The 23,886-nt window shown below is 39.5% G+C and overlaps 1 protein-coding gene and 1 pseudogene across 3 annotated transcripts; both read right to left on the bottom strand.

Annotated features, from left to right (window-relative positions):
* Positions 1 to 1,540: 1,540 nt before the first annotated feature.
* KLF5 (Kruppel-like factor 5 (intestinal)) lies at positions 1,541 to 23,856 on the bottom strand. Of its 3 annotated transcripts, XM_011932154.1 has the most exons (5): positions 19,382 to 19,817; positions 19,238 to 19,291; positions 16,097 to 16,970; positions 15,217 to 15,276; positions 1,541 to 3,369 (listed from the first exon to the last, which is right to left on the bottom strand). In XM_011932154.1, exons 1-5 carry the CDS (start codon positions 19,496 to 19,498, stop codon positions 3,191 to 3,193), a joined length of 1,284 nt encoding a protein of 427 aa, XP_011787544.1. In that variant the 5' UTR covers positions 19,499 to 19,817; the 3' UTR covers positions 1,541 to 3,190. The 3 variants fall into 3 exon arrangements, with proteins under 3 accessions (XP_011787544.1, XP_011787545.1, XP_011787543.1); XM_011932155.1 differs by lacking the exons at positions 19,238 to 19,291; positions 19,382 to 19,817 and adding an exon at positions 23,674 to 23,856; XM_011932153.1 differs by having other exon boundaries at positions 19,238 to 20,036.
* LOC105504660 overlaps positions 19,845 to 23,886 on the bottom strand; it is a 32,966-nt pseudogene continuing 28,924 nt past the window's right edge.

Consider the following 23,886-nt stretch of genomic DNA (forward strand, 5'->3'; position numbering starts at 1 on the left):
GGGGTTTCACCATGTTGGCCAGGCTGGTCTTGAACTCCTGACCTCAGGTGATCTGCCCGCCATGGCCTCCCAAAGTGCTGGGATTACAGGTGTGAGCCACCGTATCCAGCCGGGTTTTCTTTTTCATCGCTTCCTATATTCCTTCTGATATATCACTTTCTTACACTACAGGATGCTCTGGACTTGCATGTTTCCCACTCCAGTCTTAGAATCAGCTGTTTCTCTAAGGAGCTCATTTTTTAAAAAATTGGACAATGGTGTTAGAAACCAAGATCTAGGAAATCGTCATTGTCAGCAAACTAACACAAGAACAGAAAACCAAACACTGCATGTTCTCACTCGTAAGTGGGAACTGAACAATGAAAACACATGGAGACAGGGAGGGGAACATCACACACTGAGGCCTGTCATGGGGTTGGGGGCTGGGGGAGGGAGAGCATTAGGAGAAATACCTAAAGTAGATGACGGGTTGATGGGTGCAGGAAACCACCATGGCATGTGTATACCTATGTAACAAACCTGCACATTCTGCACATGTACACCAGAACTTAAAGTATAATTAAAAGTAATAATAAATAAAAATGAGACCTAAGCTTGGCGTGGTGGCTCAAGCCTGTAATCCCAGTGCTTTGGGAGGCCAAGGAGGGTGGATCACTTGAGGTCAGGAGTTTGAGACCAGCCTGGCCAACATGGTGAAATCCCATCTCTACAAAAAATACAAAAATTAGCTGGGCATGGTGGTACGTGCCTGTAATCCCAGCTACTCAGAAGGCTGAAGCAGGCCAATCCCTTGAACCCGAGGTGGAAGTTGCTGTGAGCCAAGATTACGCCACTGCACTCCAGCCTGTGTGATAGTCTCAAAATAAAGAAAAAAAAGAAAGAAACCAAGATGTAGGTTCTAGGTGTACTTGTTACTGCGGAATAAAACCAAATTATAATTTTTTTTTTTAAGTGTTACACCAATTCTTGCTTTGCTTTCCTCTGACGACAAAATCTCCAGACTAGGACATGCAAGTTAACTGTATGCTGTTTTCAACTAAGGATGCTGATGGTCTCGTGCATTATGTGGCCAGATTCGTGAACTATGACTCCCTTTATGCCAATTATATTTAAAAAATAAATCCCCCAGCTGGGTGCGGTGGCTCATGCCTGTAATCCTAGCACTTTTTGGAGGCTGAGACGAGTGGATCACGAGGTCAGGAGTTCACAAGACCAGACTGGCCAATATGGTGAAACCCTGTCTCTACTAAAAATACAAAAATTAGCCAGGCGTGGTGGCGTATGCCTGTAATCTCAGCTACTCGGGAGGCTGAGGCAGGAGAATCACTTGAACCTGGGAGGCGGAGGTTGCAGTGAGCCGAGATTGCGCCACCGCACTCAAGCCTGGGTGACAGAGCGAGACTCGTCTCAAAAAATAAATCCCTGTCTTAAGTACATACGGGTTCACTGTGGCTCTTCTACAAATGTGTGGAACTGATTTCTCACTAACTGCCCTGATCAGACCCTTTATTGCAGGTAAAGAAGAAAAACACAACATACATCTTTTAGGCACTTTTTATTTTCCAAAAAAAAATGTCGTTAATATATAAACATCTCATTCTCTCAAAAAATTCTACAACTATACAGCTGTTTGCTCCATTATTTGCATAGGAAATGACCACAATACAAAAATAAGAGGGAAAAAGAAGCAAAACAGCAACCAATTTATGCTTTTCATGTAGGTGTGTTTCCACGTATAAACATTTTGAAGCCTCTTACAAAATTATTTACATCGTTTGTCATCTATTTACATGTTTTAAGAGCAACTTTTCTAACAAACAAAACTATAATTTATCAAGTTATGAAAATTGTCTTCTAAAAAAACTTACTATATTACCACAAAATAAATAAAGATAAACAATATTTTAAAAACAAAATTAAATTTTCATTTCAATTAAGACCCCTTTTGGCATTTTGCTTATTTATTCTGCCCTTTGGTTAACAGCATCAGCATCACATTACTATTTTATATTGCATATATGTAGCACTTGCTTAAGTTTTCAACATATCATTTATATTTAAAGGCAGACACTGAGTCAGTATTAATAGGTTAAACTGCACTGTAATTTAGATAAAATTACTGTGTCTCACTGTATATTACATGCAAAATCCACATAAATTGTCATTTAACCAACAGTACTGCAGGAGCGAACATCTTGATATATGAAAACTGCATCATCAATTCAACGTTTCGGTACATGAAACTGCATCGTAAATGCAACATTGTCATATGTGAAATCGACATCATAAGTCCTTCTTTTTTAAAAATGACATTGCGTTTAGCTTATTGTAAGAGGTTGAACTTTTGTATTTTGTAACTATCTTTAAACTCTTCAGTTTGTAATTCATATAAAACGCCTTTTGTATTTAAAATAATTCTATTTTAATCAGTGCATGAAATTGGCTTTTTTAAAGTTCATTTGAATGATTATTCCTTCCCTCTAAAGAAATGATTTTGGTAATGTTAAGAGGTATCTTACCACAAATTCTAACTGTAAGTGTATTTACGGTTATTTTCAAAAGAATTATGACTTTTCCCCAAAAGAATCCTAAAAAACTTGTAATAAACCTATAAAGCTGATTTGCATATTTACAAAATTTTGAATAGCAAATATAGGCAACTCATATATGTATATATTTTTTAAAAACCCACACATTTGTTCAATGGCTATTTGTGAATTGCCAGGTACACTGTATACCTCTAAGGAACTATCTACTATTGAAAAAAACTACTCAATGCCAAGTAAAATCTTGACATACAATCCATTCTTCTTCTGGTGCCTGCCAACTGATTTGTTTACTGTACACTGTCACATTAAATGACGGTGCCTAGGTAAAAATGCTGCACACACTCCCCTCCACCCCCACCCCTTACCCATGTTGAGATGTGGCTGCCTGTCATGAGATGAGAGCTGCTTGAGTAAAGCCATATACATTACAGCAAGCATTCCAGATTCTTAAAATGACCAAACACTTTGGTATTAATACAATGTATTCCCTGTTTTCTCAAATATACAAAATATACATTTCCAGTTTTTGTTGTTTTCTTTTTTTTTTTTATATATATATATATATATATAGGAACAGTTAGGTTTGTTGTTTGAAAGGGAGCCCAGGGGACCTGGAACGGGTCGGGTCGCATGGGCAGCGCTCAATTCTGGTGCCTCTTCATGTGCAGGGCCAGGTGGTCGGAGCGCGAGAAACTGCGGTTGCACACCCCGCACTGGAAGGGCTTGGCGCCTGTGTGCTTCCGGTAGTGGCGGGTCAGCTCATCGGATCGCGCGAACCTCCAGTCGCAGCCTTCCCAGGTGCACTTGTATGGCTTTTCACCTGTGACAACGAACAAAGGAGGTGAGGCGGCCTGCTTGTAATGCAAACATCCTAGATAACACTGGAGAAGGAATTTCAAAGAAAAAAAACTTGGCCAATCGAAGGAAGGAAAGCTCATGAATTCCATTATGAGTAAATACATATCGAAGCCACTCAGAGTAAGCTAGTTAAGAGTTATTTCTTATAACCTCCAAGTATTTTTTACCTTATAAAGAAAAAAGCATTTTGTGTACCTTTGAACAACTGAAGAAAAGCAATTTTAGGCAAATGCGAAATGAATCAGTGCCCTTATTTTTATGTACTCCTACACACATAAATCCAGGAAATGACTAGATGAGCCTGAGTGGCTTTATCATTATTGTGCAAATACAGTTTCTATACCAACAAACCCAAATTAAATTATCATAGGACTAATGGCTGTAAGGTGGATGAGGGAGGAAAAAATTCAGAAGCTGTTGTACGAATCACCTATACAATGAATTTCATGTACCACAATTGCTTAACCAGAAACTGGTACTAGATGTTTCTGAATTAGCCAGGCTGAAGCTTGCAGCTCATAAATCAGTTCACTTGAACACATGGCCTCCAAAATGGACTATTAGGGCATTCACTCTCTGAGATTCACACACACCTTCACACCCTCTTTTTGCAGATTGAAGCAAAACAGTCTGGTACTGATAACTTCACATTGGTAAAAAGGTCAGACCACGAAACAACTGTAACAACTGTGACATTTGTTGACCTGTATTTAGTTTTCCTTTGTCAAGTGTTGCGCCCAAAATTCATTCTATTAACAATTCGCCAAGCATCTATTATAGGCCAGGAACTGTCCCAAATACTTGCAATACAACGGTTAACAAAATAAAAACGGCTGGCCTCATGGAGCTTACATGTGTAATATACCTCTAAAAGTCTGAAATTGTTCAACCTACCCATTCCATTTGTTCACAGTTCTCTTCCCTTGAGTGGTGAGTTGGTATGTTCCTCCCTCCCATCCTGTAATGTATATTATTCCTAATGCTCTCCAAAGTTTGCCAGCTGTTTAACTTTCAAAACTACTAAATATTCATAATGTAGTCTTAATTCACAGTTGGTGAAGGAATCCTCCTGGAGATCATGTATTCCAGTAGGAATAAATACCAAAACGTTCTTTTAGTGAGCATTCACTAGCAGTTCCTACGTTTCTGATTTTCTATGAATTTTATTTTTTTGACAAGAATTTGTGAGATAAGTTTGTACATTAAAGTATTACTGGCTTACTGCTGAGTTTTATACAGATACCCTTTCACCTCTTAAACTCCCTTACAAAAATGTTTTCTTCTGAGAGGGAGCAACCTCAGAGTTGCTTTGAACACTTGTCTAGTTCTGACGAAACAGAAACTGCACAACCTTTCTGCCTAATTTAGCAGTATCGTGTTCAGGAAGTTGTAGGATTAACCAAGTCAGTCTACCCTCATCAACTGAGATTTCTATAATTTGTGGTTAATATTTTCGTTGTCCTGATAACCACTCTGACTCTCAGACAAAATTCCATAGGGACAAAGAAGAAAGTGCCAAAACAGACCACATGAAAGTGGTGCCAATTTCCCTCCCTTCAGATTTCACCTGCATTTCCCATGGTATGGAACTGCTGTGCCATACTTCCTCTCTTCTCTCCTCTGCCTCTGACTCAGACAGTTTTGGTTTTAATTCCCTTTCTGATTCCTATCAATCCACTTTAAAAACGCACATCTCAATTCTAGAAGTTTTTTTCCTCCCCTCATAGTAAATTCGAACTAGAAATTTAACCTAAGACATTCAAGCCTGTTATGAAACAAAGTATAAATCACGTTCTCGCACTTACAATCACATAAAATATTTGATATATAAAAATATTTTAACACCAGTAGTAAATACAGATATCACATTTATAGATGTAAATCATCACAAAAAATAATTTTACACAGTACTATTAGTTTTTGTTCCCTGTGAAAAACAAACCACAGAAACAAACATATTGGTTAAATACTTTACTGTCATTTAATGGAAAGAAAAAGCTATTTCTGATGTCTGAGACAAGGAAAAAAATTCCTATAGTGCTCCCAATTTTAAAAGAAATCATTCTAGTCTTTTGAATTTCATAATTAAATAGCAGAACTGAATTTTCGGAGTTTATGTAAGAAACAAGGGACACTAGACTCTTTTTGTTCACTATTTTTATTGGCTATGAAGCAATAAACTGCACCAGTATTTTTTAAAGTTTACTTTATTGATTGCTTGAAATACGGTAGCCATTAAAGTTTCTAAAACATTGGGGGTTTTGCTCTCAATTTATGCACATCTATAGATTATTCAGCCAAGAATACTACCAGTGTCTGGAATGTTAGTTACTGGGGCCAAGTCTTACCATAAAAGTAAGGACAACTATCCCCCACTTGGGGCAGTTTCTATGGGATTTGTTCAAGTGTCAACACCGTTCAAGGAAAACATCGTAGAGGAAGCTGGTACCCAATTTCTGGCCAAACAGCAGACTTGGGCCTTTCTTCCTCAGCCAGAAACACTATGCACAGTACTTCTGGGAAACCAAACTGACTTCCTTTAAGTTATATTTCAACAGGATAGAGCTTTCAAAAGTTTAATTGGATTTTTACAGAATCTCTTTCCAATACCACCAATTTAAAATATTTAGTTAAGCTCTTTCAACATCAACTGTATTTTTAAGTTCTCATGCTGTTAACGTGAAACTTTCCAAAGGCAAAAAGAAAAAAGTAACAAGTTTGTACAGCACAGAAAACAAGCTCCAACTTTATCTCAAAGTATGTGTTTTCTCATTCTGTTTTTAAATTACAGGAGTATTTTGCTAGAATCTCTAATCTTTGAAAACTATGTTCAAGTTAAACATACATACTATCCATGCAGATAAAGTCATTAACATACTTTAAAAAATGTTAAGCAGAAACATTACCAGTAAAAGGAAAAGGGAGCAGGCACCAGCAGCCATGGAGCACATACTCCAGAGCGAGGTACTTCTCATTCTCTCGCTTCCTCACAATAACCCCGTGAGTTAGAAGCAAAATGATGAGCCCCACATTAAGAATCCCGATCTGCCACTTTTCCTTAATGTCCCACTTAAATCTTCCATTAGCAAACACTAATACACTCTCTTTGAATGATTTAAGGAACACATACATATTGTTCAAATTTATTTCCATATTCTAAAGGCACTTGTGAAGGTCAGCCAAGGAATGGCTTAATGGAATCACAGCAGGCCTTGCACCCCAGATGATCTGAAACACAGGGCACAACTTAGCAGAGCCAGCCTCTGTGGGACCTGCGGGGTCCTGAGCACTGTTCGGTCAGGTATTGGCAATTCCCAGGTATCACCTAACATCTAACAATAGCTCCTTTCCCCCAGGGTAACTGAATTTCAGTGGGCTAGTGGAACATGTTTGTAAGCCATTGTAAAAATCCTCAGCAACAAACTGAAAATTGTCTTTTTTCCCCCCTCTGAACAGATTTTAAAATGACTTCTGAACCTATCACAATGGAATGGGAAGTTTCTCTGCTCTGCCGAACACATTCAATAGACTCATACCAAGGCCTTACCCTAAAATGTTCTACATAGATTCTTCTAACAAAAGAACAAAAATCACTGATGGAAATATTTATCTTAAAAGTTATTTTAGATAATTTTTTTTAAGTTTATTGCAGCAAATTTGCACATTGGTTTCCTTCCTGTTGACTAAAAGACAACTCAATATCTGATAAAAGCTAAAATACCATGAGAATTAAAGTCACTGTTTATTAGTGAAGGTGTAACCTGTACTAAATGCCTTGCAAAACACAAATCAGACTTAGTTTCTAGCCTCAAAGAACTTAAAAATCTGTATCTTGTTCTGGGAACCTAAACAATGTAAACTTTTAAAGTAGAATAAATTATTTCAACCTAATCTAAACACTTAGAACTTAAGAGTCCTTGAAGCTCAAAATGAGCTCTTATTTCAAGAGAAAAATATTTTCATGCAATTCAGTAATAATTAGATTTTTCCCATCATTTGAGACTTACGAAATTTAGTTTTTGAAACAGGCTATTAGATTTGCTTCTAAAAACCAAAAGGGAAAAAAATAAGAAACACTTATTAAAGAAATTCATAGGAAAATGATTTAGATATCTAAGAAAAGAGATAGAGTAGGATGATTTTAGCTCACTAATTCATATTTTTGTATCTATGCCGGTAATTTTCCATCCAAACACCTTCTATTAAAACTCATTGTCACAGATATCCTATACTTGGAACCGAAGGTCCATATCAAAGATTAGTATGATTAGCATTTGTAAATGCATCTAATTATTTACCAGATAACACCATCAATATTGTGCCCATTCATCCTAGGGAAGCCGATTGCCAAAAACGAAAAACAAAAAACAAAAACAATGAAAGAGAAATTCCTTTCCTTTTCTCCTCAATTCATGTTTATCACTTTCTTTAAAATCCGATACCTCACCCCTTCTAGAAAGCCTCTGAACAGGCCAGGAGAGATCATTTCACTTTTCTGTATCCCCATCACTTAAATTTCTGTTGAGCTATCGATTTGCACCTGCACATATACTGCTTTAGGAAGGCTTCGAATAGTTGTATTTTGCCTCCTTAACTAGCTTTTAAAGTTCTTCAAGGGCAAAGACTATCTTCTATTCCTGCTGTAATGCCACACTTTCCCTAACGCATCTTGAAAACAACTCAGTTATTCTGATTAATGAAAAGGAGGGAAGGCATAAAAGGTTCTTGTGAGGCTGTCAGCTTTTTCTTCTTCTGTGGACCCTCCTGCAGCAGGGCTTTGCCTGGCTTCGCCCTGCCTAGGACCACTGAGGGTAATCTGATAATATGCTTTTAGGTGAGAACCATGTTTTGAGCCTCTTCCGGAGAAAATAATCAGAATCAGTTATTGTCCATTCTGAAGTTACACAGGGATAAATAAACTCTGTATAAACAAATTTTCTTACGTAGAACTGGACTGGACTTCAGGAAAGCCAAGACATACTAGAGCCCTAGTGCTGGTCAAAGGCAGTGAGGGGACTTCTCCCAGGGTCAGAAAGCACTGATCTGCCAAACCCAAAGAAGGAATGGGTGGGAACACGATGTCAGGGGTTACACTTACAGTCTACATCCTAGCAGATGTTTGGAATCTCTGGACTCCTGAACTACTGCTACTTCTCCTCAGGGTTCCCAGCAAACATTATGAAGACTATCCCCTGTCATTAATAGAGTTAATGAAATGAAATACCAATTCTTCAAGTCTCCTGACAACGAGACAACACTCGGATTCACTTTCTTATTATAGGAGTTCACACTGACGTTAAAAAGTGTCGAAGAATTTCACCTTTTTTTTGAAAGCAAAACAGAAAAATCCTCTATTTTCATTTTTTCCCAGTATGGAATGAGTACTAGATAACCTTCCCTTTAATTTGCACTTCACATGGTGACCCTGACTAGTAGGTCTCCTCCCAACTCGTAAAGGTTTACCTTTTCATGAAGTAGCCAAAAAAAAAATTTATTCTTCTGTATAGATATTTTTTGGTAAAAAGTTACCTACTGTGTCCTTCTAAAACTGTAACTTATCCTTAGTAAGAGTTGTTTGAGATCTTTGAATATAAATAATACTGGCTAACAGACTAGGAATGCTGCTACGGAGATACTTGTACTAAAGTAGGATATTATTTCTAATCTTTCACCAGAAACGATGTAGGTCATCAAGTAAACAGCTACTACATTCTATAGGACCAAAAATATCTGCCAAATTCTTGGGTGACTGTATTACTATTTTTTAAAAACATTACTCTCTACTTTTAAGACTAATTATTTCTATCTCCACTCCAGCAATTCTATTTGGTCTATTTATGAACGATCTTTTCCCACTAGGTTAAGAATAAAAGGGCAAGAAGAGATTATTCATATTTGGATTCTCCACAAAACCAGTAAAAAATATTTGCTGAATCAAATTATACTTCTTAACCTTTGATAAGCTTTATCATCTCTAAACAATGTTTAATCAATTTCCTATGTAAATGTTTTTCAGATGAAAGAACAAGTCCTAAAAGCAAAGTTTAATCTTCCCAGTGAGTCATTAAAAAGAAATTGCTTCTAAGAGCTTTCATGCTCATAAATACCTTTCCTGGGGTCTGAACCAGCAAGTCTCTTAAGCTACTACTTTAAAAAAAAAAAAAAAATTATGTTTGAAATTATCAATACAGAAAATAAATTTCAAAGCTGCAAATGAAAAAATTGAAAAGAATGAAAAGAATGTTTAATAAAATCTAATCTAACACAAATGTGATACTTCCTCTGAAATAGTTTTCAAATAGAGACTCAAAAAATCATTGAGCCCTAAATCTCTTCCTGAAAAAAGTTTTTGCCTGGGTTACCTCTACCAATAAAACAGGTTACACGTGTAACCACTATTGATATATTTTTCGATTCACATTGTAAGATCTCCATCCATTAAGGCCCAAAGTGAAAACCTTTGTATACAGTTTTCCTAAAAAGCCTTTTACCCTGTTCCCACAGTTCCACAAAAAAGAAAAAAGAGTAACTTATGTTCAGAACATTGAATGTTCCTTTTAATAAGTACCTGCAATGAAAATATCTTTATTGTCAATATTATCGATTATTATTATTTTATTTTTTTGAGACAGAGTCTTGCTCTGTTGTCCAGGCTGGAGTGCAGTGACATGATCTCAGCTCACCGCAACCTCCACCTCCTGGGTTCGAACGAGTCTACTGCATCAGCCTCCCAAGTAGCTGGGATTATAGGCGTGAGACACCATGCCCAGCTAATTTTTGTATTTTTAGTAGAGACAGGGTTTCACTATGTTAGTCAGGCTGGTCTCGAACCCCTGAACTCAGGTGATCCACCTGCCTCGGCCTCCCAAAGAGCTGGGATTACAGGTGTGAGCCACCAGGCCCAGCCAAATATTATCAAGATTTTAAAATCAAAAGCTATGCTTAATATATTCCACGAAAAATTACTTTGGAGCAAAGACCTAGAAAGGAAATTTTTTTTTTTTTGAAATGGAGTTTCACTCTGTAGCCCAGGCTGGAGTGCAGTGGCATGATCTCAGCTCACCGCAACCTCTACCTCCTGGGTTCAAGCGAGTATCTTGCCTCAGCCTCCTGAGTAACTGGGACTACAGGCATATGCCACCACGTTTGGCTAATTTTTGTATTTTTAGTGGAGATGGGGTTTCACCATGTTGGCCAGGCTGGTCTCGAACCCCCCTGAGCTCAGGTGATCCACCTGCCTCGGCCTCCCAAGTGCTAGAACTACAGGTGTGAGCCACTGCGCCAGGCTCTAGAAAAGAAATTCATACCTAAGGACTTTTTAGTACCCAAACTGAAACTCAATATATTCAGCAGCAAATCTCAAGTAGAGATTTATATAAACTACACCTAATAACATCTTACCACACATGTCAGTAGGCAATAAAGTCTTCTGCAAAAGACAGTAAGGCAGAAAATGGGAATGTAACCCCTTTACAAACCAGGCTTCCACTAAGTCTTTCCAGGACTTAATGTGGAACTCTTTCCTAAACAGGGAATCTTGAACACAGTGCCTTAAGAGTCCATTTTGTGAGCCAGGCACAGTGGCTCACGCCTGTAATCCCAGCACTTTGGGAGGCCAAGGTGGGTGGATCACCTAGCTCAGGAGTTCAAGACCAGCCTGGCCAACATGGTGAAACCCCGTCTGTACTAAAAATACAAAAATTAGCCAGGCGTGGTGGCAGGCACCTGTAATCCCAACTACTTGGGAAGGTGAGGCAGGAGAATCGCTTGAACCCAGGAGGTGGAGGTTGCAGTGAGCCGAGATCACACCATTGCACTCCAGCATGGGGACAAGAGCGAGACTTCATCTCACAAAAAAAGAGTCCATTTTGTGTTCCTATGTTATTTGCACAATGTTTCCATTTTCTCTTACGGGCATGTTTCAAATTGTCCTTTTCCACTGTCAATCTCCAGTAAACCACTCTGGGATCACTTAGTATACACAGAATAGCCAGCACACGGAGTCTGGGTCTGAGGAATACTTGAGCCAAGTGTGCGTGTTGTTCAAAGACTTTTTTTGTACAAATGCTAATTTCCTGCCCTGTTCCAGATAGCTGAAACTGGGGTAAAAAAAAAATCTAGAAATGTTACCGTACCCTGATTTCCCAACACCTTTAGCATATTCTCTAAGGTTAAGTGCATATCCACGCACATGAAGAGAACTGCTAGGACTTCAAACATTGTGCGTTGAGTTCATGGCTTACTTTTTCAGAATGTTTTCTCCAGAAAGAACTTTTTAAATTTCTACAAATTTTTGTTCGAAGATACAGTCAATATTTTTTCCTACTGATTTTAACTTCCTTCTTTCGGCCTCAAACCTTTGCAAACTTGACACTATTTTAAATATTCATTATGATATTAAAGAAAAAAGTAAGGTATGTGAGCATGTAATACTGGTTGCAATAGACAGTGTATCAGTCATGTTGATTTATAAAGACAAAAGAGTATGTGACTCTTAGGTACTTGGGAGCAACTTTAGAGTGATGGCAATGTGTTCCACCCCTTGTAGACATCATGAGGCATATAAATTTCAGTAGAAAGTTCATTTAAATGCCGTTAAAAGTACAAGTATTTTGAATTGGAAACATACCACTCATTGACATTGTTGCCTAGAAGCAGCCATAATTATTTCTCACCAAAGGCATAAATGTATACACACACATATTACAAATAACACATGCAAACATCCACATCTATAAGGGGTGCTTCTACAGAGCTTATGCTATATTATGTAGGTACAGATATAAATAAATATAATTATTCTCTAGAAGCAAATTATGTTTCCAGTATTGTCTAATCACACAAAGAAGACAGAACTTTGTATTATTTATATGCGATGTCCTGATAAAGAAATCAAAGTATATGAACTTAGAAGACTTGAATGCTATATATTTCTGGTTTAAGAAACTGCTATCATCTACTCTGTCATCTCAGATTACGTAAAAAGTTCTGTTTTGTTGAGACTATTATTTGCTTAGGTTCAATTTGCAACTCAAGTTAAAGAAGCATTTACAATCTAAAAATCCAGAAGAAGTAATTAAACTCAGATGTAGGCTGTTTTCATTGCTTAAATTATTTTTAAAACATAAGGTAACTTGACATTTTAAAGCAATTACAATTATTTTCCAAAGAAATGCTAGGGTGCTTCACATTCTGCCTGTAAAACGGCAGTCATTTAAAGAGTATTTTATGTCATCAAATACAACTGTTGTGTGGTTTTTAAAGTCCTCTGATAAATGGTCCAAGAGGGAGGAGGAGGACAGAAAGAAAACCCAAAAAAGCTATTATATAAGAGAAGTAATTTAGAAAAACTGTTCTAACTGTTCCACCTGGGCCTTAAAGGGAAGAGAAAAAAAAAGAAAAAACACCTTTGCTGGCTTCAGATACATTAACTTAAAAACAACAGGCGGGCGTGGGTGGGGAGGATGCAATGAGAGAACAGGTAGTTTTAAAAGGCATTGTCTAGAAACTAGAAATGAGGAGAAAACAACCTCAATGCTCTATGATTACCCAAGAACAGGTTTAGCCAGATGAACAAGTCTGCTACAAACCCTCCCCAAGGCATTTGAAAGACTATCAAACAAAACTTTATTAAACTGGATTACATGTTCTCATTCATTAGATGTTGAAGGCCACAATGTTTATGGTCAGGTGAAAAAGCTGATGCAAGGGACCCAAACCAGGCCTTCTTTTTAGTCTGTTTTTATTAGTACAAGCACTGTTAAGACAACCCACGATTAAATGTATTTGCCAGAAGGTCAAGTTCCTGAATCGCAGGTATAAGCATTCAGGGCACTAAACCCTGACAGGGGGTGAAAGGCTATTCAGATATGGGTTTGACTACATCCCTGCAATAAGTAGTTGATTACAGCGTTATATGCAATTGTGCTCTTTTATGAGGAGACTTTAACCCCATGAAAATGTGTTCCCTCCTATCTCTCGTTTCAAGGACTTCCAAGACAAAAAAACAACAGTTCAAATGTCTTTATATTTCTATTTCTATTCTGTAAAAGGACATTTTGGTATTACTATATGGAATATTTTACTGGCACTTGTCATTTGTATCTTGAAAACTTTAAGTTGGAATTTTTATAACATGCTTAATTCACTTGTGTTTAACTATAAAAATTTCTACCTTGGGCTGCTTATGAAGGATCCTTCCTCTTACGTAATCAGTTTGTCTCTATGCAAAAACCTCAGGCCAAAACAGCCCGCTCATTTCATAGATAAATACATAAGATGTCTTTTCCTTAAAAGCAGTTTCTCAGAAAGCCCTGGAATCTACTACACTGTCACCAGATTTTAATAAGTAGTGTTTATCACTGGGATATCAAGCACTGCTTCCTAACATGCATACAAAATGTCTGCAACCATATTCCTCTTAAGGCTCTATCTCAGCACTGACCTTTGTTCAAAGGCTTTTACTTTTTAATGCAGCAGTTAGAGATAACTACTTCATTTATCAAAACTCAATTTCCATAGTAACATCTAGCCTGGGGAGATTCAAGTCCTCACACTAATCCAACAACCCATTCAAAGGAACTGTTGAATACTTTGGTTTCCATAGCAATGATGGAATAATACATTTTGCTAGGTCATTGCTTTTATTAGCAAACTTATTCTTTGAACTTTAGGTAAGGCTGTATTTATTGAGGGAAAAAAACAATCACTTTATGTAAGTTCTTTCCTTTAGGGCTGCTCTTTTAAGAAAATCGCAGTTAGTAACCATCTATATATTTGAAAATATTTGGAGTATTTGGGGGCTTTAAAGTATGCCACCTGGTTTCATCTTAAAATGGCTTCTGATATAATTTTAAAATTTAAAAGCTCTTAAAAGTGCTGATTGGGCGCAGTGGCTCCCGCCTGTAATTCCAGCACTTTGGGAGGCCAAGGCAGAGAGGTCAGGAGTTTGAGACCAGCCTGGCCAACATGGTGAAACCCCATCTCTACTAGAAATACAAAAATCAGCTGGGTGTGGTGGTGGGGGCCTGTAATCCTGGCTGCTCAGGAGGCTGAGGCAGGAGAATCACTGGAACCTGGGAGGCAGGGGTTGCAGTGAGCTGAGATCACAACACTGCACTACAGCCTGGTGACAGAGCAACACTCAGTCTCAAAAACAGTGACTGCAAATACAAAAGTAGAGGGGCTAAACTTAAAAGCACAAGTAAACAACAATGAAATGTAAGCTAGAATAAAGATGAAGTCTCTCATACATACCAAGTTTGGGCTGGGGCTTCTAACCCATTTCTGACCACCTGATTTTAACACTGCAATTTCAGTCCTACCTTTCATCAAGCACAGAAAACATACTAAACACAGGTATTTTAACCTAGAGGTGAAACTAAAGATAATGTTTTCACCAATTATGCTGTACATGCTCAATGGGAAAATTTTTAAGAGTTTAAAATGGCTTTCTCGGAGCAAAATTATGTGTTACGGAAGAAAATAAGTTTTTTCTTCTTCAAAACACTGCCATTACAAGTTTTAAAATCCACTAGTAAACATCGTTGTTTACGTTTTTGGGTAATCAATTCTATGAGTGGTGACAGGGCAAGAAGGCCTTAGTGAGGGAACACCACCGGCCTTCCTGGAACCAGATTTCTCATGGAACGGAATTCTGAGTCAAGCCCGTGAAAAGGTAGGCTATTTATTTAAAAAAAAAAAAAAAAAGTTGACAGAAGAAGAGATCAAACACGTGTTAGCTTTTAAAAGGATGAATACCACTTACACTATTTACACAACTCACAGAATTAACAAGAAAATTACATACCAGTGTGAGTCCTCAGGTGAGCTTTTAAATGAGAAGACTTTGTATAAACTTTTGTGCAACCTAAAATAAAGGAGAACAGCATGTCATTTTGGAGATCCTTTTGAAATCTTTACATTTGATGATTCAGTGTTTAAAATCTGGCTTTAAAGAAGAAATCTCTCATGCTAGATGAGATTATTTGAAGCTTCAGATTTAAAAGTTTTAAAGAGTCCTCCCCCATCACCCTGTTAAAGGCATAAAGTGATTTGTTTTATGCATCACTTTAACAGGAAAGAATGCAGATAATCAAGACAAACTACAAATGGAAAATTTGTGTTTATATTCTAGTAGGTGCTGTACTTCCGTAATTTAAGAGCTACTATATGTTTTTTGGAAAATTTTAATGGCTCTAGAGCTGACAATGCTAAGCCATTATCCAAGATGACTGTAATTTTCTGTACTCCCACATTTGTTTATTCATTTAGCACGTCATGCCATATCATGTATCAAAGTCAATAAATTTTGTCATGTATTAATCATAAACTAGCTTTCCCAGTAACTTGTAGATATATTCCATGTATTGTCTTCAATTTATACTTTGGGCCATGTATCTCATTCAAAACTGAGCTTATGTTCACATGCCATCAAAACCATTCTTAAATCTATCCTGTAGACAGTCTTGTACCTACCATCACGCTAGCTGCCTACAACCTCCACTTCACTACCAAACCTTATTTTCCCCTACCCTACTTTAATCTCTTTCTGGGGCACTTAATTTAGAATTAAAAACTGCAATTTATTCAATTGCCATTTTAAAGGCGCGTGCACACGCGCACACGTGCACACGCGCGCGCACACACACACACACACACTGATGCTTCAACCAGGTAAGAGCACATACCAGGGTAATCGCAGTAGTGGATGCGTCGTTTCTCCAAATCGGGATTACTCCTTCTATTGTATCTGACAGGTTGGATGTTTTGTGAGTTAACTGGCAGGGTGGTGGGTAAATTTGGATTGTGAATTGCCAGTTTAGAAGCAATTGTAGCAGCATAGGATGGAGGTGGGGTTAAATTCTGGAGCATCTCTGCTTGTCTATCTGGGCTTCCAGGCTCTGAGCTTGGTGGTGACGGGGGAAAATAAGTGGCCTGTTGTGGAAGAAACTGACTTGGCATTGTGTATGTGCAAGGGGGCATGCCCTGGAATTGTTTCACTGCAGTCTGCGGAACAGCAGAGGTGTGTGTGTTAAGGCCTGCCATGGCAGCTGACATAGAAACATTAAGAGTGTCCATTGCTGCTGTCTGGTTTGTAGAACTGGGCATATCTAGATCCGGTGTATTCAGTAGCTGGTACAGGTGGCCCTGCTGGGGAGGGACAGAAAGATGAAGATCTGGTGTAGGAAGTTCTTGTTTGATGAAAATATTGTTCACCTCTGGAGCTGCGGTCTGGTGTGAGCTGAATATACTGGTGAACTCAGGGAGGGCCTGGGTCGGGGCCGGAGGAGGGGCAGTCGTTTCACTCTGGTGGCTGAAAATGGCAACAGGTTCTGTCTTGATGTGTGTTACGCACGGTCTCTGGGATTTGTAGAGGCCAGTTCTCAGGTGAGTGATGTCAGGGAGGAAGACGTTCATGTTGATACTGTAAGGTAACCCTTCAGTGTCAGTGAAGAACTGGTCTACGACTGAGGCACTGTCTCGTCTATACTTTTTATGCTCTGGAATTATAGGAACTGGAGGAAGCTGAGGTGTCAGATACTTCTCCATTTCACATCTTGTCTAAAAAAGAAGAGATACAAACATGCATAATCCACCTGATTCACCATCTCGGGAAGGATAAACAATCGGCGCCTACTAAAAATTCCCCCAATCCCTGTGTAAGGTACTAGGGCAAACTCCTCAGTGTTGCTTATAAACATATCAGGCTTATTTTGTCGATTGTGTAATAATTGGTTGACCAAAACCTTATGAAACTGTGTAACTGGTAAAACTGCTCCCCCAATCACCCCCAAAAGTGAAAGACGCAAATCAAGAAAAAAAAAGAAAGCAAACTGAAAACATTCCTTTCTGATGCAATAACAAGGTATCACCCCTGTACAAGCAGGATTCCCTGCCCCATTACACAGTGAAATTCGCAGAGTACACTATTGAAATGTTGCCAAACTACCTCAATTCTGTTTAAGTCATAAACATTAAAAAGCGTGTTTTTTGCTTTGTTTTTTTTTTTTTTTACAGAAAAAACTATGCAAACCTTTAAAATATTGCAAAAGTTTCTTTGCTTGGCTAGACACTTCCAAAGTAATATAAAAAATATTCTTTGGCTACTTCTGTGTCTTTTCTTGTTTACAGTTCAATGAGAAATACAATGTTCTAAGCAAAACCTTGTATCCACTGAAACAAAACAATTTCACATTCAATATTTGATCTAAATGGTGATTTTAATCAGCAGATCCTGTAATTGGTTAATATGATAATGAAATGTTCCTATTCATACCCCTATCTAAAACAGATCTTTAATTACCTAGGGGAAAATCACTCCCTTGCTAGAGTGCTGCTAAGGAGCCCGTGGGTGGGGAGGCTGCTGTATCCCTAGCACAGTCATCAGCAAAACATTTATCATGTCCTCCTCAGTGGGCCAGTGCTACATTCCCCCCTACTCTGTAAAAAGCTCAGTCATCCCTTATCTTCTTGTGCCTCCAGAGCAGAAAACTGACAAACTGAAATAACCAAATACTTTTCAAACGATGATCTCTTTTCTAGGCTTTTAAATCAGCTTGTAACAAGTCGCCTCCAGCCTTTTCCAGCTATCTTCTCTCCTAGTATAACTTAAGCCTACATTTTTTAACACTGAAAAAGGAAATTTCGAAAGATAAGAAAACCAACTAGATGGAATGGCGCATAGAACTATTAGCTTGGCACCTTAATCGGTAAATAAGACAGTCATTTTCTGCTACTACTTCATTTCAAATGCGTTTCATCTCGGACCTTGGTGTGGATCCAGACGGGGTTTCCCGGATAGACACGATTTAAAAATAAAAATGAACGCTCTCATCATGTGAGTCACATCTCTGACAAACGCCACTGCCCTCTCACAGCAGGACCCTGACAGACCCCACGGACTAGGCGCTGGGTAGCAAATATACGATACGCCAAAGGGCTACTAAATGAAGTGTCTTGAAATAAACTGAACTAAACCCTTTCGTGCACTGCGCTCCCGCGGCGGTTAGTGGTTTCTGATTTTAGCTCTTCCAGCTGTTTGCATGTGGGTATGTTTCCAATTTTTTTTTCCTTGGGACAGGCTAAAAGTCCCGGGAAGTTTTTTTCTGGGCTATATGACTCCCTGCGTGGGCGAAAGAAACAGGCGGTTGCTCTAATTCGGCTGCTGGGCAAGTGTAAAAGCCAACTGCCAGCTTTCAACGCGGCTCCGGGAGGAAATTTACGCGCACACGAAGAAAACAACACCCCTAGTCTTTTTTTTTTTTTTTAAGGAAAAATAAGCGCTCCAACACAACCTTAGCTTTCCTAACTCTTATTTTCCAAACGCGGCCCGCGATCGCTTCTAAAGCAGGTTGAGCCACCGGCTATGAAATCTTGAGCAACCTCTCCCCAGCACCCCAATTGGTGTTTCTACTTAACCCGAGACGATGCGGATGGGGGTAGCTCCAATGCCTTGGCACTGGGGAGCGGTAAAGGTGAAGACGTAATTTAAGTAAAACTGAGCGTAAGGTACAAGGTTTCGTCCGTCAAGTGTAAGAAAAACAACTAAGGTGCGCGTGAGCACCCAGTTCCCTCCCTCTGATCTCTCCCAGGCCAAGCCGCCGGGGCAGATTCCCCGACATCCTTCCCACCCCCGACCCCTCATTTACTCTCAGCGAAACGCGGGGCCCCGGCCAGGCGTGCAGGGCGGGGCTGCCCACCCAGCACCGGCTCCGGTGCGCCCCGACGCACGCCCCAGCCTGGAGCGGCCCCTGTCGCCCGCGCGTCGCAGCGACGGGACACGCCCGGGCCCGGGAGTGCAGCGGTGGGAGGGGAGCGGCTCTTCCTACCTGGACTAGCTCCTCGGGAGGCAGCCGCGGGCCGGCGGTGGGCGGCTGGGCCGGCTGCGGGGCCTGCGCGGGCGCGGGCTGCGCCTGCGAGCGGTGGTGCGCGTGCTTCAGCTCCTCGCCGGGGAAGAGCGCCGCGTCGCGGGCCGGATTTGCGGCGCCCAGCACCGGCTTGAGCTGCGCGAACACAGGCTCGTCCTGCGGCGCCGGCGGCTGGGGCACGGGTCCCAGGCGGGCGCTCATGCTCAGCACCCGCGTAGCCATGGGCTCTCGGGAGCGCGGCTCCTGGCGCGGGTCGGGCGCACTTCCCACCTCGCCCACCCTGGCTTGGGGCGGCGAGCTCAGTGCGGGGCTGCGGTCGGAGGAGGGGAGAGGTTTCGGGTGGACCCCTCAGACAGCGGCAGGCAGTTTTCGAAGGCGCGCACGAAAAGCAAAACTCTTCCGCTCTTCCACACGTAAACGCCAACGTCCTACGGGCGGCCACTTTCTCCCGCCCCGCCCCACTACGCTCTCAGGCTCTCCAGAGCCCGCTCCCGCCACCGCCGACCTCAGCGAGAGAACTGCGAGCGCGCGTACCTGCCCCACGACTACTGACACTTGACGCCCGCCTCTATTTCACCCAACTCCGGGGGGGCGGGGCCCGCTCGCCTGATTGGCAGCGCCGCCGCGAATCCCGAGGCCCCGAGGCCGGCCGGGCCTGAGCGGCCAGCCTATGAGCAGGGAAAGAGGCAGCCAGGGCCCCGCCTCCGCCGGCCCGACCGCACCCCTCTCGGGCCACGAGCTTCGCGCGCAGGGCGGCCGCGCAGTTTGTACACAACTTCTCTGACAGATTGGGCTGGCGGAGCTGGGGGCGGAGGGAAGTAGCGGAGCGGGTGGAATCTGGGAAGAGGGGGAATTAGGGTGGAGACGCGGAGGGAGAGCTCGTCGCACTGTTCTCTGCCAGGATTAGGAAGAAAAAGAGTATTGCACGTCTTAGGTGTTGTGCAAGGACCTGAAACTCAAAAGCTGAAACCCAGAAGGCAGCTAGGTGGGGGCGCTGAGGCTTTTAGAGATTTGTCTAATGAGTGTGTACTTTTAAATATCCAAAATATACTTCTCTTTAGCAGAAAACTAGGGGCGGTGTGATAAACAAATTTAAAACAGCTCTTGTCTCATGTATCTTTAGCAGTGACTGTATCCATTTAACAAGGCAAATTCAGAATGCCTGAATAAAAGATTTGATGGCAAGCGTTATTTTCAAATCCTCGCATAAAAGCCTGGGTTTTTCCCACTCTTTCAGGATTTTAATTGCTAGACGTTTTCCCACACATTTGTACCTCCTATCCGTGTGTGGGGAGGAGGGCTTGGGCCATATGAATTTTGAAGTTTCTAATATTTAAGCCATGTTGATTCTAGCCGAAGCATGGAATCTAATTTAAGCACGACTGGCTCAAATGTGTACTTAAATAGACATTACATCTTTGACTTATTTTTGCTAGCACTGTATGTTCAAAAAATGGACTTTAATATTTACAAAACAGAAACCTAGCACATTTACCTCACATTGTGGCACCTTTTCCTACGAAGAGACAACCAGAAAGCCACAAACATAGACACATAGACACTGAAAACTGGGAATCCAAATTTGTTGGAAGGTAATAGCCAAATATATTACCATCCATTTACTATGTTGTTATAATGGGAGGGTGAATTTTTGCCAGCAATCACCTAAGGAAACCACTTCCCTTAATCCTTAATGTTCTTGTACATGATTTTATCTGGCTTATTGGGAGGACGGAACAATAAACTGTAATAAAAATGCTTGTGATATTACTACAAATGTACATATGTTGACAGTACAATATACCATTAGACAGTTTTACATATACAACAGCCTACTTACCGCTTCAGAGTAAAACAGCTTTAAAAAAAAAGTCTTTGGAAAAAAACGTTCACTTCAAAGAGCATATCTATCAAAGGTATTGATCTCATTTTCAATGGGTAGAAAATTAATAAGCACATAAAGAAATGTATTTATTATTAGAAAATATAAAATTATGCTGTAAACTAGGTTTTTCTCCTTTTCCTTCTCTTCCTGTTGATACACGATTCATTTCTATAACTGTGATCACTGCCTTCAGAGAATGACTGATGACTACTTTCATGTTACCAAAGTATTATTTAATAAGTGCTTTTGCAAGTTTTTCTCTAACCAAACAGCCCCATGCTGTCCACCTTCATCTTTAAAAAGCTGTCTTGCTTTTCTCTAATATCAAACCGATCATGTAATTAATTAGCTTAGAAACAGATTATAGAATTAGGATGGGATTTAATGTAACTCTTTTAAAAAATTGAGCTCTGAAAGATTTTTAGTTACTTAATTCTGATAACATCAAACCTAAATGTGGTGTAGATAATTCTTAATAGAACTTTTGTGCTCTTGTAACTTTAAGCTAAATCTAACTTAGATTTAATACATTTGGTAGCTGTATCTTAATGTGCTTTTAAACCTATCTAGACCTTTCCTTTTGTCTTTCTTTTTACGAGAGCTTCAGTGGCCTGGTATTTCCATCTAAGTTTTCACTGCAATAAAATCCCTGTATTTTACTGGAAATGCTTCTATAATTTCACACCACTTTTTAACATGCTTTCATTTACAAAAGCTTTCTCATTGCAAAAAAAGAAAAACACCACACAACTAATATTGTTTGTAATATTTTTAGTCTTGTTAATTGTTTCATATTTCCACTTTTCATAATGAATATAGATATGAAGCTAGCGTTGGGGTTCTTATAGTAACTCAATATATTCCTTTTTGCTGCAATACAGTAGCATCTTTTAAAATTTCATTTCAGGCATAAAGATTCATGAAATAGGGCTGCCACTTTTAAGTAATAGTTTCTCTGAAATGCCCTGCTCTGCAATCTCACAGAAAATAACTAGCTTAGCACTGTACAATAGTACGGAAATTGGAAAGTAATCCTTTTCGGAGACATTTGCCATGTGATTCTGAACATATAAAGAACATGTTCAACCAAGCTTCCCTGCTGTTGCTTTTAACATAAATGTTACGGCTGCAAACGTGTTTCATCGACTTAGTAAAAAGGGTTAAAACTTGATAAATATTTTTCAAATGTTCCAGGTTCTACATTGGCATGAAGCCAGACAGAGTGAATGGACAGATCCTCAATTACTTTGAACTTTCTAGTTCTTTGCATTCCTTCCCGCTTAGTAGTGCTGTACCATTAGGGAAGATGGGAGAAAACAAAAAACAAATGTCAGGTTTCAGAAATCAATTAGTGGCCTGGCAGTGGTGTGTTAAGTGAACTGTGCCAAAACAGGGGATTCTGAGGGAATGAAATAAAAATGTTGAGTACTCAAGTTAGGTAGGAGGGTAAGCATAGAAGCAGTGTGCATGCTTAAGTCCTTAGTCACTGGGCAACACAGATTTAGTCTTATAATAAACCATAAGTGTCACTATCTTTACGGGAATAAATACGGATGAATATGCGGGGGCTGAACAGGCATTCAGTGATGGGGGAGGGGGTTTGAAGGAGGCAGTGGAAAAAAATAGATAAATAGCTTCTGAATGATGAGATGAGGGAAATATGAAGCTATCACTAGGGCAATGTTCACACAACGACATGGCAAAAGGAATATCTAAATTCAGTTGTTTGGCAAACAACTGAAATGTCAGAGAGAGCTCGAAATTAAGAGGTATAGAGTATCACAGCCAACAAAACTGTTTTCACTTCGAGTAGAAAAATATTCATAGAATATTTATTTCTGCTAAATCAGTATCAAATTGCCAAGTGATCTTGGGCCACAGAGAAAAGAACAAGAATAAACATGAAAAATAAACTTTTATACGGGAGCACACTCTTCTCTAGGGTAAGATTATTTAATTAAAGTGATTGTTTGGTAGTCATTGATTGTCCACCCCTGTTAGAATCTGTATCAGTGAAAACTTAAAACTATTGTAATTATTGTCCTCTCAAACATTTCACATCTGTAGTCTTTGTATTTTTTCATTAATGGCAACCACTTAAAGCCACACATCAGAAAAAAGTCATTAAGGAAATAGCCTGATAAATAGAAGCTTCAACTGAGATTAGTTGGAATTTAAAGCATTTTGACTCAAAAGATTATGAGACGAGAAAGAAGATGCTCTGTTCATTGCTTTTATAATGAAAAAAATATGCAATTTAAATGACTAAATACATCTATTTATATTAATTAAAATTATGTCTTAAGACAACAACTTAATATTTTATTTTTGTAATGTCTCTTGCCTCCAGTTCTTAAGAAATTACATTTTATATTTCAGTTTGGATTTTTAAACATGTTCTTCTTAAAATATTTCATAAAACTCCCTTTATGCACTTATTCCTGAGGATACTATACTTTATCTAACCTAATTTTAAAACTCTACTAATATCCAAAAAACAGGAGAGTTTTACCTTTTGGAGAGACTGGGATTGCTTTTTCCACCTTGTTAGTATAATAAGTAGACAAAAGTGGCATAAATATAAATGCCTGGAACCAAGTTATAGGCCAAGCATATTGTAGCTTAAACTGTACAGTATTTAAATTTTGACTCGAAACATGATAGGCAAGGTTAAGATAAAGGTCTGAGCTAAAGTGGTTACACCAAACAATCTTTTAGAACATTA

Source organism: Colobus angolensis, unplaced genomic scaffold (assembly GCF_000951035.1).
Source record: "Colobus angolensis palliatus isolate OR3802 unplaced genomic scaffold, Cang.pa_1.0 Scaffold94, whole genome shotgun sequence".
NCBI lineage: Eukaryota > Metazoa > Chordata > Mammalia > Primates > Cercopithecidae > Colobus > Colobus angolensis.

What these genes read in the sequence shown, in the direction of transcription:
- KLF5 (XM_011932153.1), bottom strand. Translation starts at nt 19,498, where the DNA reads ATGGCTACGCGGGTGCTGAGCATGAGCGCCCGCCTGGGACCCGTGCCC. An exon ending in CTCCCGAGGAGCTAGTCCAG is followed by an intron (nt 16,971 to 19,237) that starts GTAGGAAGAGCC and finishes CTTCTTTTTTAG; the next exon opens with ACAAGATGTGAAATGGAGAA. An exon ending in TCACCTGAGGACTCACACTG is followed by an intron (nt 3,370 to 15,216) that starts GTATGTAATTTT and finishes TCGTTGTCACAG; the next exon opens with GTGAAAAGCCATACAAGTGC.